Source organism: Chaetodon trifascialis, chromosome 11, assembly GCF_039877785.1.
Source record: "Chaetodon trifascialis isolate fChaTrf1 chromosome 11, fChaTrf1.hap1, whole genome shotgun sequence".
Lineage (NCBI taxonomy): Eukaryota > Metazoa > Chordata > Actinopteri > Chaetodontiformes > Chaetodontidae > Chaetodon > Chaetodon trifascialis.
Genome location: NC_092066.1, coordinates 1,183,247 through 1,194,597, shown reverse-complemented (window position 1 = coordinate 1,194,597; position 11,351 = coordinate 1,183,247). Strand labels below are relative to the sequence as shown.

The 11,351-nt window shown below is 45.8% G+C and overlaps 1 protein-coding gene across 1 annotated transcript; it reads right to left on the bottom strand.

The window, feature by feature from the left end:
• Window positions 1-361: 361 nt before the first annotated feature.
• On the bottom strand, window positions 362-11,351 carry LOC139339442 (CYFIP-related Rac1 interactor B-like). Its single transcript, XM_070975062.1, has 11 exons — window positions 11,223-11,351; window positions 8,339-8,412; window positions 8,071-8,192; window positions 7,575-7,680; window positions 7,121-7,257; window positions 5,156-5,233; window positions 4,868-4,984; window positions 3,071-3,150; window positions 2,816-2,942; window positions 2,505-2,575; window positions 362-2,285 (listed from the first exon to the last, which is right to left on the bottom strand). The coding sequence occupies exons 2-11, from the start codon at window positions 8,409-8,411 to the stop codon at window positions 2,216-2,218; spliced, it is 981 nt and encodes a 326-aa protein (XP_070831163.1). The 5' UTR covers window position 8,412; window positions 11,223-11,351; the 3' UTR covers window positions 362-2,215.

The window sequence follows — 11,351 nt, the reverse complement described above, 5'->3', positions numbered from 1 at the left end:
TCTGTGTTGTGGCTAAGACACAAACCACTGTAACCAGACTCATAATGACTCACAATGAATGTCTGTGTCAGAGGCAGATGAGAGGCCCAACAGGACAATTATATAATGATTATCAGTATCCGGAGTCCAGCTCCTGCAGCGCAGCAGTGGCTGAGGCTCACGGGATGTTTTCTTTTTCTCAGTGTTGCTGAATCTTTGTTAAAATGATCAGATGATCACGTGACTGTCCAGCGCTGCAGCAGATACTGGTTCATCATTGAATGGAGACAGAAAACAGCAGTGTCTCATTTTAGCTCTTCAAAAAGGCTGATTTAAAAAAAACAACAAAAACAAAACAAAACAGGAGAATCACATTTTTCTTACAAATGTAAAAACTTTATTTGGCCAACACGAACATCATTTAAAACAATTAATGCCATACAATCCCTGACACTGCAGCATCGACACACAAGGCAAACAAAAGCTCGTAAAGATTTCCAGTCAGCAGTTCCACTGAAGTCCACATCAGTCACATCAGTACCGCATCTTCCTCACAGTGGTTCTCCTCCACTTAGCTAATCCCAAACCGCTCTCAGTAGCCAGTTTATCACAGCAAAAACAGAAATCACATCATTCCTGCTGTTTCCAAATCACACTGAGATTTCAGAGTAAAATTCCTCTCGTGAGGTGCTGAAATGTTTGGGATCTTCTCATCTACACTGTCAGAGACAATCAGAGATGCTTCCCAGAGAAAATGTCTGGAAGCAGCTGTGAGCTGCTCTTTAATGTCGGGGGAAAGTTAACCAGATGTTTGCAGTCAGTCCTCGTCCCTAAAGCCTCTCCTCTCGTAAAACTGAAACACTGAGTTAGAGAAGGCTTCACATAAAGCAGAAAACTCACCTGAGACAAGTCACAAAACACAGTTTTACTGGATGTTAGAGACACCAACAGCTCATCTTCTGAGGAGGAATGAGCTGCTTCAGTTCCCCAAAACAAACTGGCTACTGAGCGTTTCGACCTTTTTCCACCCAAGAATCCTGAAACCACAGGAAATGTACATCGAAGCAACCAGGAAGTCCTTTGGCTGTGTGGGCTTTTAGGGAAGTGAGCAAGTGCAGGTCACATGATGCTCGAAGATCCAGAGAGACTTTTATTTAGAGAAATTATTTTAAAACTAAGATGGAAAATTTCCAAAGCGTCACACATTCAAAATGATTGTACAGCAATCATGTTCGCTCAGAGACGACGAACGACTCGTCTAACGGTTAGATTTGTCTTTTCTTTGCTGCGAGCGCATCTGTGTTTGCTTCCCCTGCAAACCAGGAAAATTACAAGCTGACATTTAGGATTCAGGCATCGTTAGACGAGCGACTGCTTTTCTGCATTTAAGAAGCTGTTAAAGAAAAACTACAGCACATCCAAACATATTTGAATAACTCTGCAGCCATCAGTTTTATCTGACATTACGCTTAACTAATCGTCTTGGTTTAAAACCTTAGGATTTTCTATTGAACATCAAATATAAAAAACAGCGACTGTTGAAGTTGGAAAAAGCACTCTTAGCTATTATTTACTAGGACTTTATCATAAAAACAATCCCAGTGCTTGTCATTCAGTTTGATTCAAATGTTGCTTAACTCTGATTAGAGCACATATTTTTTCCACCTGAGCACCACTTCAACAGAAATCTCTCATGTGAAACAACCAAAACTGTTCATTTTTCAGACCCACTGCTCATGCTGCTGTAGGAGGCTGAGCAGGAATATTATTTCCCACACCGGTTGTTCTATCATCACCCAGAAAACTGATGGCCGGAGTTACTAAAATAAAACCCAAATTGTAATTAAGCGTACTTGTCCTTTAAGATTCTGTGTGCTTGACCAATCGGTGATGTTCAGTGATGTTCAGTCCTGAAAAGTTTGTTCTCGGCCACAGAGACTTTGTTCTGAGGTAGGAACTGCAGCCGAGGAATTTAACCAGAAGAAGGTTCTTACAGTGTAGAAGTTCCTGGGTTCTAGAAAAGGTTCTCATGGTGGAAAAGGGTTTCTCTTCTTTTCTCTTGTACAACAACAAAAAAAACAACTTTTCTCAAATAAGAGTAAAAAACAACAACGACTGAGGTTAAACAAAGAAAAATCAGCTACAGGTTTGTTCAGTAGTTCATTTGAAATTTGGACCAAAACACTTTTGTCTCCCTGTATCGTTCCAGTTTCACTTCTGCTGAAGAAGCATTGAGTTAATTTGGCTGCAGCATGTTTTTGATCTGCTTGGAGGTAGCCTCGTCGTTCAGATGTTTGGTCGTATACCTGCAGGGATGCAGGAGGCACATTAACCATTCAGTATAATAATTAGAACATCAGGTCAGAAAAGCATCAGGTTACTGATAGAGTTTAGTAAAAGTCAGTCAAAATGGAGGGGAAAAAAATCACAATTCATCTATTATTCCCTCGGACACTTCATACATGACAATAATGTTTAGGATTTCTTAAACTCAGTATTTGTGGAGTATGTGGAGTCTGTCAGACCTGAGAGCGTTGAGTAATCCCTCCACACTGCTGGGCGGCTGCTCCTTCAGCACTCTGATGCAGCCTTTCATCTGAAAACGAACAAACAGCAGAGTTAACTGATCCTGAAGCAGATGGCTAGAAACAGGAAACAAGGAACAAGACGCTGGAGGTCTTAACAGGCCCAGACCCCTTAAGGCTAAAGGGGTCTGAGCTTTCACTGGAAGAGGATCTGAATCCAGGAACAACCTGCCCAACAAACTCAGACTGTAAGACCAGGGCCTCCTTTTAACACATTTCAGAAAACAGGTTTTCTTGTCTCGCTAACGTACGTCTATATTTGAGGTCTTAACGAAGGCTCCAGCTGGGTGAACGTGGTCGTACAGGATGATGACACCGACCATCACACGGAGGCAGAATAACAGCGTCTCTTCACTGGTAAAACGACTGCGATACTCCCTGCACACACACACGCACACACACACACACACACACACACACACACACACACACACACACACACAGTGTTGGTTCGTGGCTGAGACAGGTGGCTGTGATGGTGCTTTCAGGAACACGTCAGGACTCACGGTGTTTCCAGCATCACTTTACACACACTGGCCATCGTGCTCAGACAGTCCGTCGTGTTTTCAATCGGGACGTCTGGATTCTGCAGCATGACAACAGAACAATAAAGTTTGATTCAATAAACACGACAGGTTCATAAATGTCACCTGAACTCCATCAAAGCTTCAGACTCAAACAATCATGGCATGAACGTCAAACCATACGGACAGGAGATGTTTTAGGTGGTGGGAAATATTAAAATCTTCAATTCAGTGAAAGTAGTAATACTTGTACAGTGTAAAAATACTCCTTTCAACTTAAGCAACGGAGTACAGAAAGTACTCTATATGCAAAAAAACTACCTATCAGAATATTTAATCTATATTACAGTTGTATTAATGTCTGAGTAGCATTTTAATATTGTTCCAGATACTGCTGAAGGTAATTCTACTTCATCTATTGTTGGGTCGCTCAGTCTGTGACAGACAGTACATGCTAAGCTTACATGCTGTTTGGAACAGATTAGCTAAATCCAGTGGAGTCAAGTACATTTTCTGTACAGTACTTGATTAAAAGTACTTTGGGGTTACGGTCAACCACTGCTTTTGCTTATTTTTTTTCTTTAAAAATATACAATAAATCAAAAAAGGGGAAATCATAATATAAAATAGAAAACAAATATAGAGACAATGACAGGAAGAATAATAACTAAATATCATTAATGGGAATTCTTGGAGTAAACTCTGTAAATATTATTCACCTGAACGTACTTTCCGACATACAGGAGTCCATAAAGACTTATTTCTTGCTGCAGACTCGTCATTTAAAGACAAAACAGGAAAACTTTACTTTTACTGATTCTACTTTTCAGGGTTCCTGAAACACTGGGAGTGTTTTACCTCCCCTGCAGTGTTTGTACCCACAGGAACATGCAGTGAGGGCGACCTCTGCTGGTCTTTATGACAACAACAACAAGAATTGTGCCTCGTGGTTGTTTGCAGTTTCCATCATGTCTGTCCAGACTCACATCATACATGTAGTGAAGCCTCTGAAGGAGTTTAATTGAAGGTTTTCAGAGTATTTGTTGGTGAAATGAAGTTCTGTCTGTATCAACATGTCTGGTCCCAGTGAATAATGTCCAGCTTCTGCTGGACAACGACGCTCAAACATGGACGCTGCTGCAGAGACACTGCAGGCTGTAAAAGGTGGACGCTTCACAGACAAGTTCAGCCGACGGGACAGAAGATCTGAACCATCAGACAGTCTGAAGGTCAGAGTCACTGATCCACAATCAGGACAGTGTTTCTGAACAACATTATGATGTCACGGTGAAGCTGACCTTTGACCTTCTGGATAGAAAAGGTCATCACTTCATCACATTACCCAGATTTTGTCATAATTAGTTATGATACTGTTTGACTAGAATGGGACAGAGGGACAGGCAGCCTGAGGACGTCATGCCTCCAGCCACAGCTATCACCAGCATGAAAACAGTCCACAGCGCTGTCAGTGACCCCTACAGGCTGAAATGGTCATTGCACTTGCGATATAAAACCTTAAATGAAGTTTTCTTTTTCTGTAAATCAATGTTAACTTTGAACTAACCGATCCAGAACTGTTGAGTGTTTGTCTTCCTGTCTCTTACTTTTTGTCTCCTGCAGCGACCAAGAAGGTCCAGTCAAAATTCAACATGAACGTTGTACAAAAGGAATGAATAAATAAGAAAATTAAATTCAGAAAATCAACATGTACAGTGTGTCGATAAAACAACCATAAAATCCACAATAAAAGCTGGAATATAAATCTACGGACGGACTCACATCTGAGACGAACTTTGACGTAGCGTCACTTAGCGTCTTCAGCATCGGCGTGGCGCTGGCGTAAAACAGAGACATCCGATTGGCCAGCTCATTGTTGACCTCATTTCCTGCATCGGCCTGAAAAAAAGCAACAAGTCGTGATGGAAAACTGGTCAGCGATCAGTTTTATATTGACGAAACCAAAAGTCACCACGTGTGATTCAGTCAAAAAGTCCAGATTAAAAAAGGATTTTGATTTGGAGTCAGTGGGCAGACAGCAGGCTCGCCGCTCTCTGACGCTCGTCTCACCGACAGGTTGTTGATCCGCATGCGGCTGATGGTTCGGCGGTAGTAGCTGAAGTCGTTCTGGATGGCCGGGTTGGTCATCTGCAGCAGAGACGAAGAGGACAGCGTGGAACAAGTGTTCACGTCCTTTACTTCAGGAGAAGCAGCAATACTGCAGTCTAAAGAGGCTCCTTTCCAAGTAAAAGTACTGCATTCAAAAATTCACTTCACTGAAGTATAATCAGCAAAAGTACTAAAAGTATTAAAAGTAAAACTACAGAGTGACCAGTAAAGTGTCCCCTGTGTCTGTTGTCCTCTTGTCTCTGGTCTCATTAGATTACTGTCTCCTCATTCATGTCAAAGCAGGATTTTCCTGCTGGAGTCGGTTTTCTCATATTGTTTCATTCATAACGAAGTATCGGACTCGTTCAGCTCATCCAGTAAGTTTCCCTGGTATTTCATTCAAGAAGAGCCACAAGAAACACATCAGAGACGAGAAAAGTACTGCAAATGTCAGGAATCTGAAATATAACACTTAGAAAATATTACAACATAATAATGATTTAAATGAAGAGCTGCAGCAAATACAGCTGACAGATAAACGTACTGCAGTGAAGTAAGAAGTACAATAAAATGAAAAGGACGTGTCAGAGGAAGAGTGGGAGGTGTGGATGAGGCAGAGGTAAAGAAGAGGAGGAGTGAAGGAGGTAAAGAGGAAGAGGAGTGAGGATATAAAGAAGAAGAGGAGTGAAGGAGGTAAAGAAGAAGAGGAGTGGAGGAGGTAAAGAAGAAGAGGAGTGGAGGAGGGAAAGAAGAAGAGGAGTGAGGATATAAAGAAGAAGAGGAGTGAAGGAGGTAAAGCAGAAGGGGAGTGAAGGAGGTAAAGAAGAGGAGGAGTGAAGGAGGTAAAGAAGAAGAGGAGTGAAGGAGGTAAAGAAGAGGAGGAGTGAAGGAGGTAAAGAAGAGGAGGAGTGAAGGAGATAAAAAAGAAGAGGAGTGGAGGAGATAAAGAAGAGGAGGAGTGGAGGGGGTAAAAAAGAAGAGGCGTGGAGGAGGTAAAGAAGAAGAGGAGTGGAGGAGGTAAAGAAGAAGAGGAGAGAAGGAGGTAAAGAAGAGGAGGAGTGAAGGAGGTAAAGAAGAAGAGGAGTGAAGGAGGTAAAGAAGAGGAGGAGTGGAGGAGATAAAGAAAAGGAGGAGTGAAGGAGGTAAAAAAGAAGAGGAGTGGAGGAGATAAAGAAGAGGAGGAGTGGAGGAGGTAAAGAAGAAGAGGAGTGGAGGAGATAAAGAAGAGGAGGAGTGGAGGAGATAAAGAAGAAGAGGAGGAGTGAAGGAGGCAAAGAAGAGGAGGAGTGGAGGAGGCAACGAAGAGGAGGAGTGGAGGAGATAAAGAAAAGGAGGAGTGAAGGAGGTAAAAAAGAAGAGGAGGAGTGAAGGAGGCAAAGAAGAGGAGGAGTGGAGGAGGCAACGAAGAGGAGGAGTGGAGGAGGTGAAGAGGAGGAGTGGAGGAGGTAAAGAAGAAGAGGAGTGAAGGAGGTAAAAAAGAAGAGGAGTGGAGGAGGTAAAGAAGAAGAGGAGTGAGGATATAAAGAAGAAGAGGAGTGGAGGAGGTAAAAAAGAGGAGGAGTGGAGGAGATAAAGAAGAAGAGGAGGAGTGAAGGAGGCAAAGAAGAGGAGGAGAGAAGGAGGTAAAGAAGAGGAGGAGTGAAGGAGGTAAAGAAGAAGAGGAGTGAAGGAGGTAAAGAAGAGGAGGAGTGAAGGAGGTAAAGAAGAGGAGGAGTGAAGGAGATAAAAAAGAAGAGGAGTGGAGGAGATAAAGAAGAGGAGGAGTGGAGGGGGTAAAGAAGAAGAGGAGTGGAGGAGATAAAGAAGAGGAGGAGTGGAGGAGGCAACGAAGAGGAGTTGTAGAGGAGGTGAAGAGGAGGAGTGGAGGAGGTAAAGAAGAGGAGTTGTAGAGGAGGTGAAGAGGAGGGGGTTGGAGCAGGAGCAGACCTTGAGCTCGTCGAAGCGCAGCGTGAAGTGCAGGATGTGGGCGAACTGACGAGCCAGAGCCTGTTTCTGCTCCAGGTGCTGAGTGGGAGTTGAAGCGGAGCTGGTGAGGACGTCCAGGAGACACCGCAAACTGGACTCTGGGAGGGGAGACAGGGGGAGACAGAGGGGAGACAGAGGCGGAGACGAGGAGGAGACAGAGGGACAGGTACGTTTTCTGCCATGAGTAAAAGTCAGACATCATATCCTGAACAGGAAACACTGCCAACATTCACCACGTCTCCTCCAGCAGCCTCAGGCTCTGCTGGCGCCCCCTACAGGCTGCACTGCTCATTACAGCCACAGCACAGAGGTGCCTGTGGACACCCATCAACCTCCTGCTGATTCTCTGAGGAGCCACACAGAGTCCAGAGGACAGAAGGAGACGTTCATCTGAGGCTTGTCTCCAGGTTCTTACCGAGCTTCTGCGAGAACTCATAAAAGGTTTTGAGCTTAGTGACCAGAGGAACCACAGCTGACCAGGCCTTCTCCTGGACGCCCTCCACACCAGGACTCTGTATGGCCTGAGCACGCACACACACACACACACACACACACACACACACACACACACACACACACATTCATCAGGAAACAGTTGTGTCTTTTCACAGTAAAAGCCTGAAAACAGATTCAGATCCTTATTTAAAGAAGTAGTAAAGTAGCAAAGCGTGTACTAATACCACACTGCAACTAAAGGTCCTGCATTGAAAATGTTTCTGAAGTAAAAGTATGTCAGTATAATCACATGTGCTTCAAAGTAAAAGTACTCGGTGCAGTAAAGATTGACTCCTGCATTCATGTCCAAGTAACAAGTAGAAATATTCCCCTGAGACGGAGTGAAGTAGAAAGTAGCATGAAAAGAAAAGAGTGAAGTACATGTACCTCAAATGTACATGAGTAAATGTACTCACCTGTCGTATTTCCTCCCCTGCTCCTCTGTACGCCTGCAGGTCGTCCAGGACGACCCGAGCCTCCGTCAGCACCTGGTTCACCTTCTCCCACACCTCCGTCTCCGACTGCGTGGGCTGAGCGTCTGCAGGGGGACAGCAGAGGTCAAAGGTCAAACATCCTCTGCTGTCTCCTCAGAGCAGTGTGTGTGTGTGTGTGTGTGTGTGTGTGTGTGTGTGTGTGTGTGTGTGTGTGTGTGTGTGTGTGTGTGTGTGTGTGTGTGGGGCTCACTCTCAAAGTCCAGGAAGAAGTTTCCTCCATTGTTGTCGATGTCTCTGGTTAACACCTTGATCAGGTTCCCCATGCTGCCAACACACAGACCCAACAGTTTCAGTTTGAGCTCATCACTGGAGCGCTGAGCGTCCACGCGGAGGCGTCCACGCGGAGACGTCCACGCGGAGGCGTCCACGCGGAGGCGTCCACATGGAGACCGTCCACACGGAGGCGTCCACACGGAGGTGTCCACACGGAGGCGTCCACATGGAGACCGTCCACACGGAGACCGTCCATGCAGAGGCTGTCCATGCAGAGACGTCCACGCGGAGGCGTCCACCGCTCGTTCAGAAACATTTCATCCGTCAACATTCACACACACGGAGAAACGTGGTTTTCACTGGACAGGAAGTAACATGCTGCTTTCACAGAAGAATCCAGAGACAGATCAGCTGAACCTCTGAGGACCTGACGTTTGACAGCAGTGAAGGAACGTGACAAAGTACTTTTACTACATACTGTATACCAGACGTGCCCATTTTCTGAATTCATGAATGTTCTGCGGTCCGGACAGGACTGTGGCGAGCTGGACGTGACCCGCGATGCGGCCAGGGGACGGCACGGGCCGGGCCCCGATCGACTCGCCACCTGGCCCAGATGTGGACCGAGGTCCAGACTTTGAGAAGCGCTGATCTAAAGACAGCAGAAAGTCTGTGAGGTTTTCTGTGGTCTGTCGGAAATATAACTGGTTTGAACGCAGCGTGAGACACCGATTCGCTGAGTTTGACGTTACAGAGGACAGTTTGTGAGGTGAGAAGACAGATCAGAGCTTCAGGCCTCAGACCATGAACGTCAAACACGAGGAGAGAGGAGCAGAGGTCAGCAGGCAGAACTTCACTGACTGAAGAAATGCTTCATCATCGGCTGTTCGCAGCTTCTCTAATCTGATATTCAGAGTTTCTGTTTTAAGGCCTTCAGGCTGACACTTGAAGGCTGTTAGCATGCTAACATTTAGCAGTACTCGCTGAGCGCAGCTGAGGCTGATGGGAACGCCATCAGCTCTGCTGGTGTTTGGTTTTACAGTTCTTCAGAGAGCCTCATCAACGATGTCAGAAAGAACGCTGATGTTTGAGCTGAAGGTTTCCTCCGTGTTACAGAAACGTGTCTGCGTCGCAGCAGACGCTCAGAAGGCTTCCAGGAACAAACATGGAGTCTGCACAGCAAACCGCGCCTGACGCTGGTTCAACAGGCTGAAACGACTTACTGTGAAGGAGAGAGAGTCGCCTGTCTGAGAGCTTTCTGCCGCCGTGCACAGCGACGGGCGTTGAGCTGCAAACTGAACTGAAGCAGCGTCTTCTCGTTAAAAACAGCCAAAAGAGGAAGTGATGAAGTCTCTGAAAGTTTGGCCTAAATTTAAACCAGAGGAAGTAAAGCAGACTCAGCTCAGATCAGGTGAGACGCTGTGCCAATAACAACGCCGCGCCGCGCCGAGCTGAGCACGACTGAACACACGAGCGGCGAGCGCGGCCTGAGCTCTGAGACCATCCACCTGCATCACCAGTACTTCAACCTGTGATACCTGTAGTACACTCAGCTGGTTATACTTCTGTCACTTCGGGGGGGCTTTGAACGCAGCAGCTGTTTACTGTCACATTGGAGTATTTCTACTTTGATTTGAAGGACGGGAGTCTCGTCTTCCACCACAGCTGATGTGTTTCCACGTCAATCAATTAGCCAATCGTAACAAAACGAACCAACAGCCATTCTGATTGGACGCTGAAGTCACTTTCCAACATGCCAAATACCGGACGCACCAACCAGCAACAGCACAAAGTTGATGTGACAGAACGTCAGGAAGCACGATGAAGAAGAAACATGATGGAGGCGTCACGGCGAGCCGGGCGGTCTGCATCACGCCCGTGACGGAGGAGGAGTACTCAGCATTTACTCAGATGAAAGCATTAATACCAGAGTGTTAAAATACTTCAGATTGTTTCATGGTATCGATACTTCTGAAGATACACAGAGATACTCTCAGTGCTGGAAGAAGTACTCTGATCCTGTACTCAAGTAAAAGTAGAAAAAGCACAGTTTTATTACTCCTTATTCACTATTGTGTTTCATCACAGACACATCGGAACACTTTAACGTGTGAGTTTGTCAATATGGAGCAATTTTAGATACTTTGTGTACTTGTGGGTAGATTCGTAGTGTAGTATAGGTAGTACTGCATCATATCTTATACACATATCGTATGTTTTTATGTACAGTGTCAAATAAACGTGGAGGGAGTAAAAGTACAACACTTCCCTGTGAGATGAGCAGTCACAGTACACAGATACATAAAGTGGAAATACTCAAAAAAGAAGTACATTTACTCAAGTACAGTACTTTCCCCCGCTGTTTGCTGGTACTGCTTTGAGGTACTGATACTTGTTGAATATTTCTGCTTTGATGGTCTCTGCTGAGTTTTCTCATCATTTCTGTCCTCAGGCTGCAAACTCTGACGGAGTACTTGAAGTACAGTTACCTCCGAGCTGCAGTTACCTGCTAAATGCAGGTTTGTCGGCTGCTCGTTACCTCACACTGTGTGTGTGTGTGTGTGTGTGTGTGTGTGTGTGTGTGTGTGTGTGTGTGTGTGTGTGTGTGTGTCGCCTCGGCTCAGACCTTCTCAAACATCTGATCTCAGAGCAGCCGTGCAGGCCGCCTCCTCGGGCCTCGTAATAAACACAATAAAGAGTCAAACTGAACTTTGAAATCAGATCAGCTCTTTCCTGGTGAGTCTACAGGACCTGACATGTCTGATCTGAGACCAGGATCCACCCAGAGAGGACGGAACCCCCCTCCGGATCCACCAGACTCCCCCCTCCCGGCCCCGAACGCGACCCGTCGCGCTCCTCACCTTCACTGATGGCTAATCGATAAGTGCGGATCGATAGCGTGTGTGCGGGTCCGGCGCGTCCGCGGTGGTCCAGGTGTCTCCCGGCGGTCCGCCTCCTCTACATGCTGAGTGAGTCTGAACCCGGAAAAC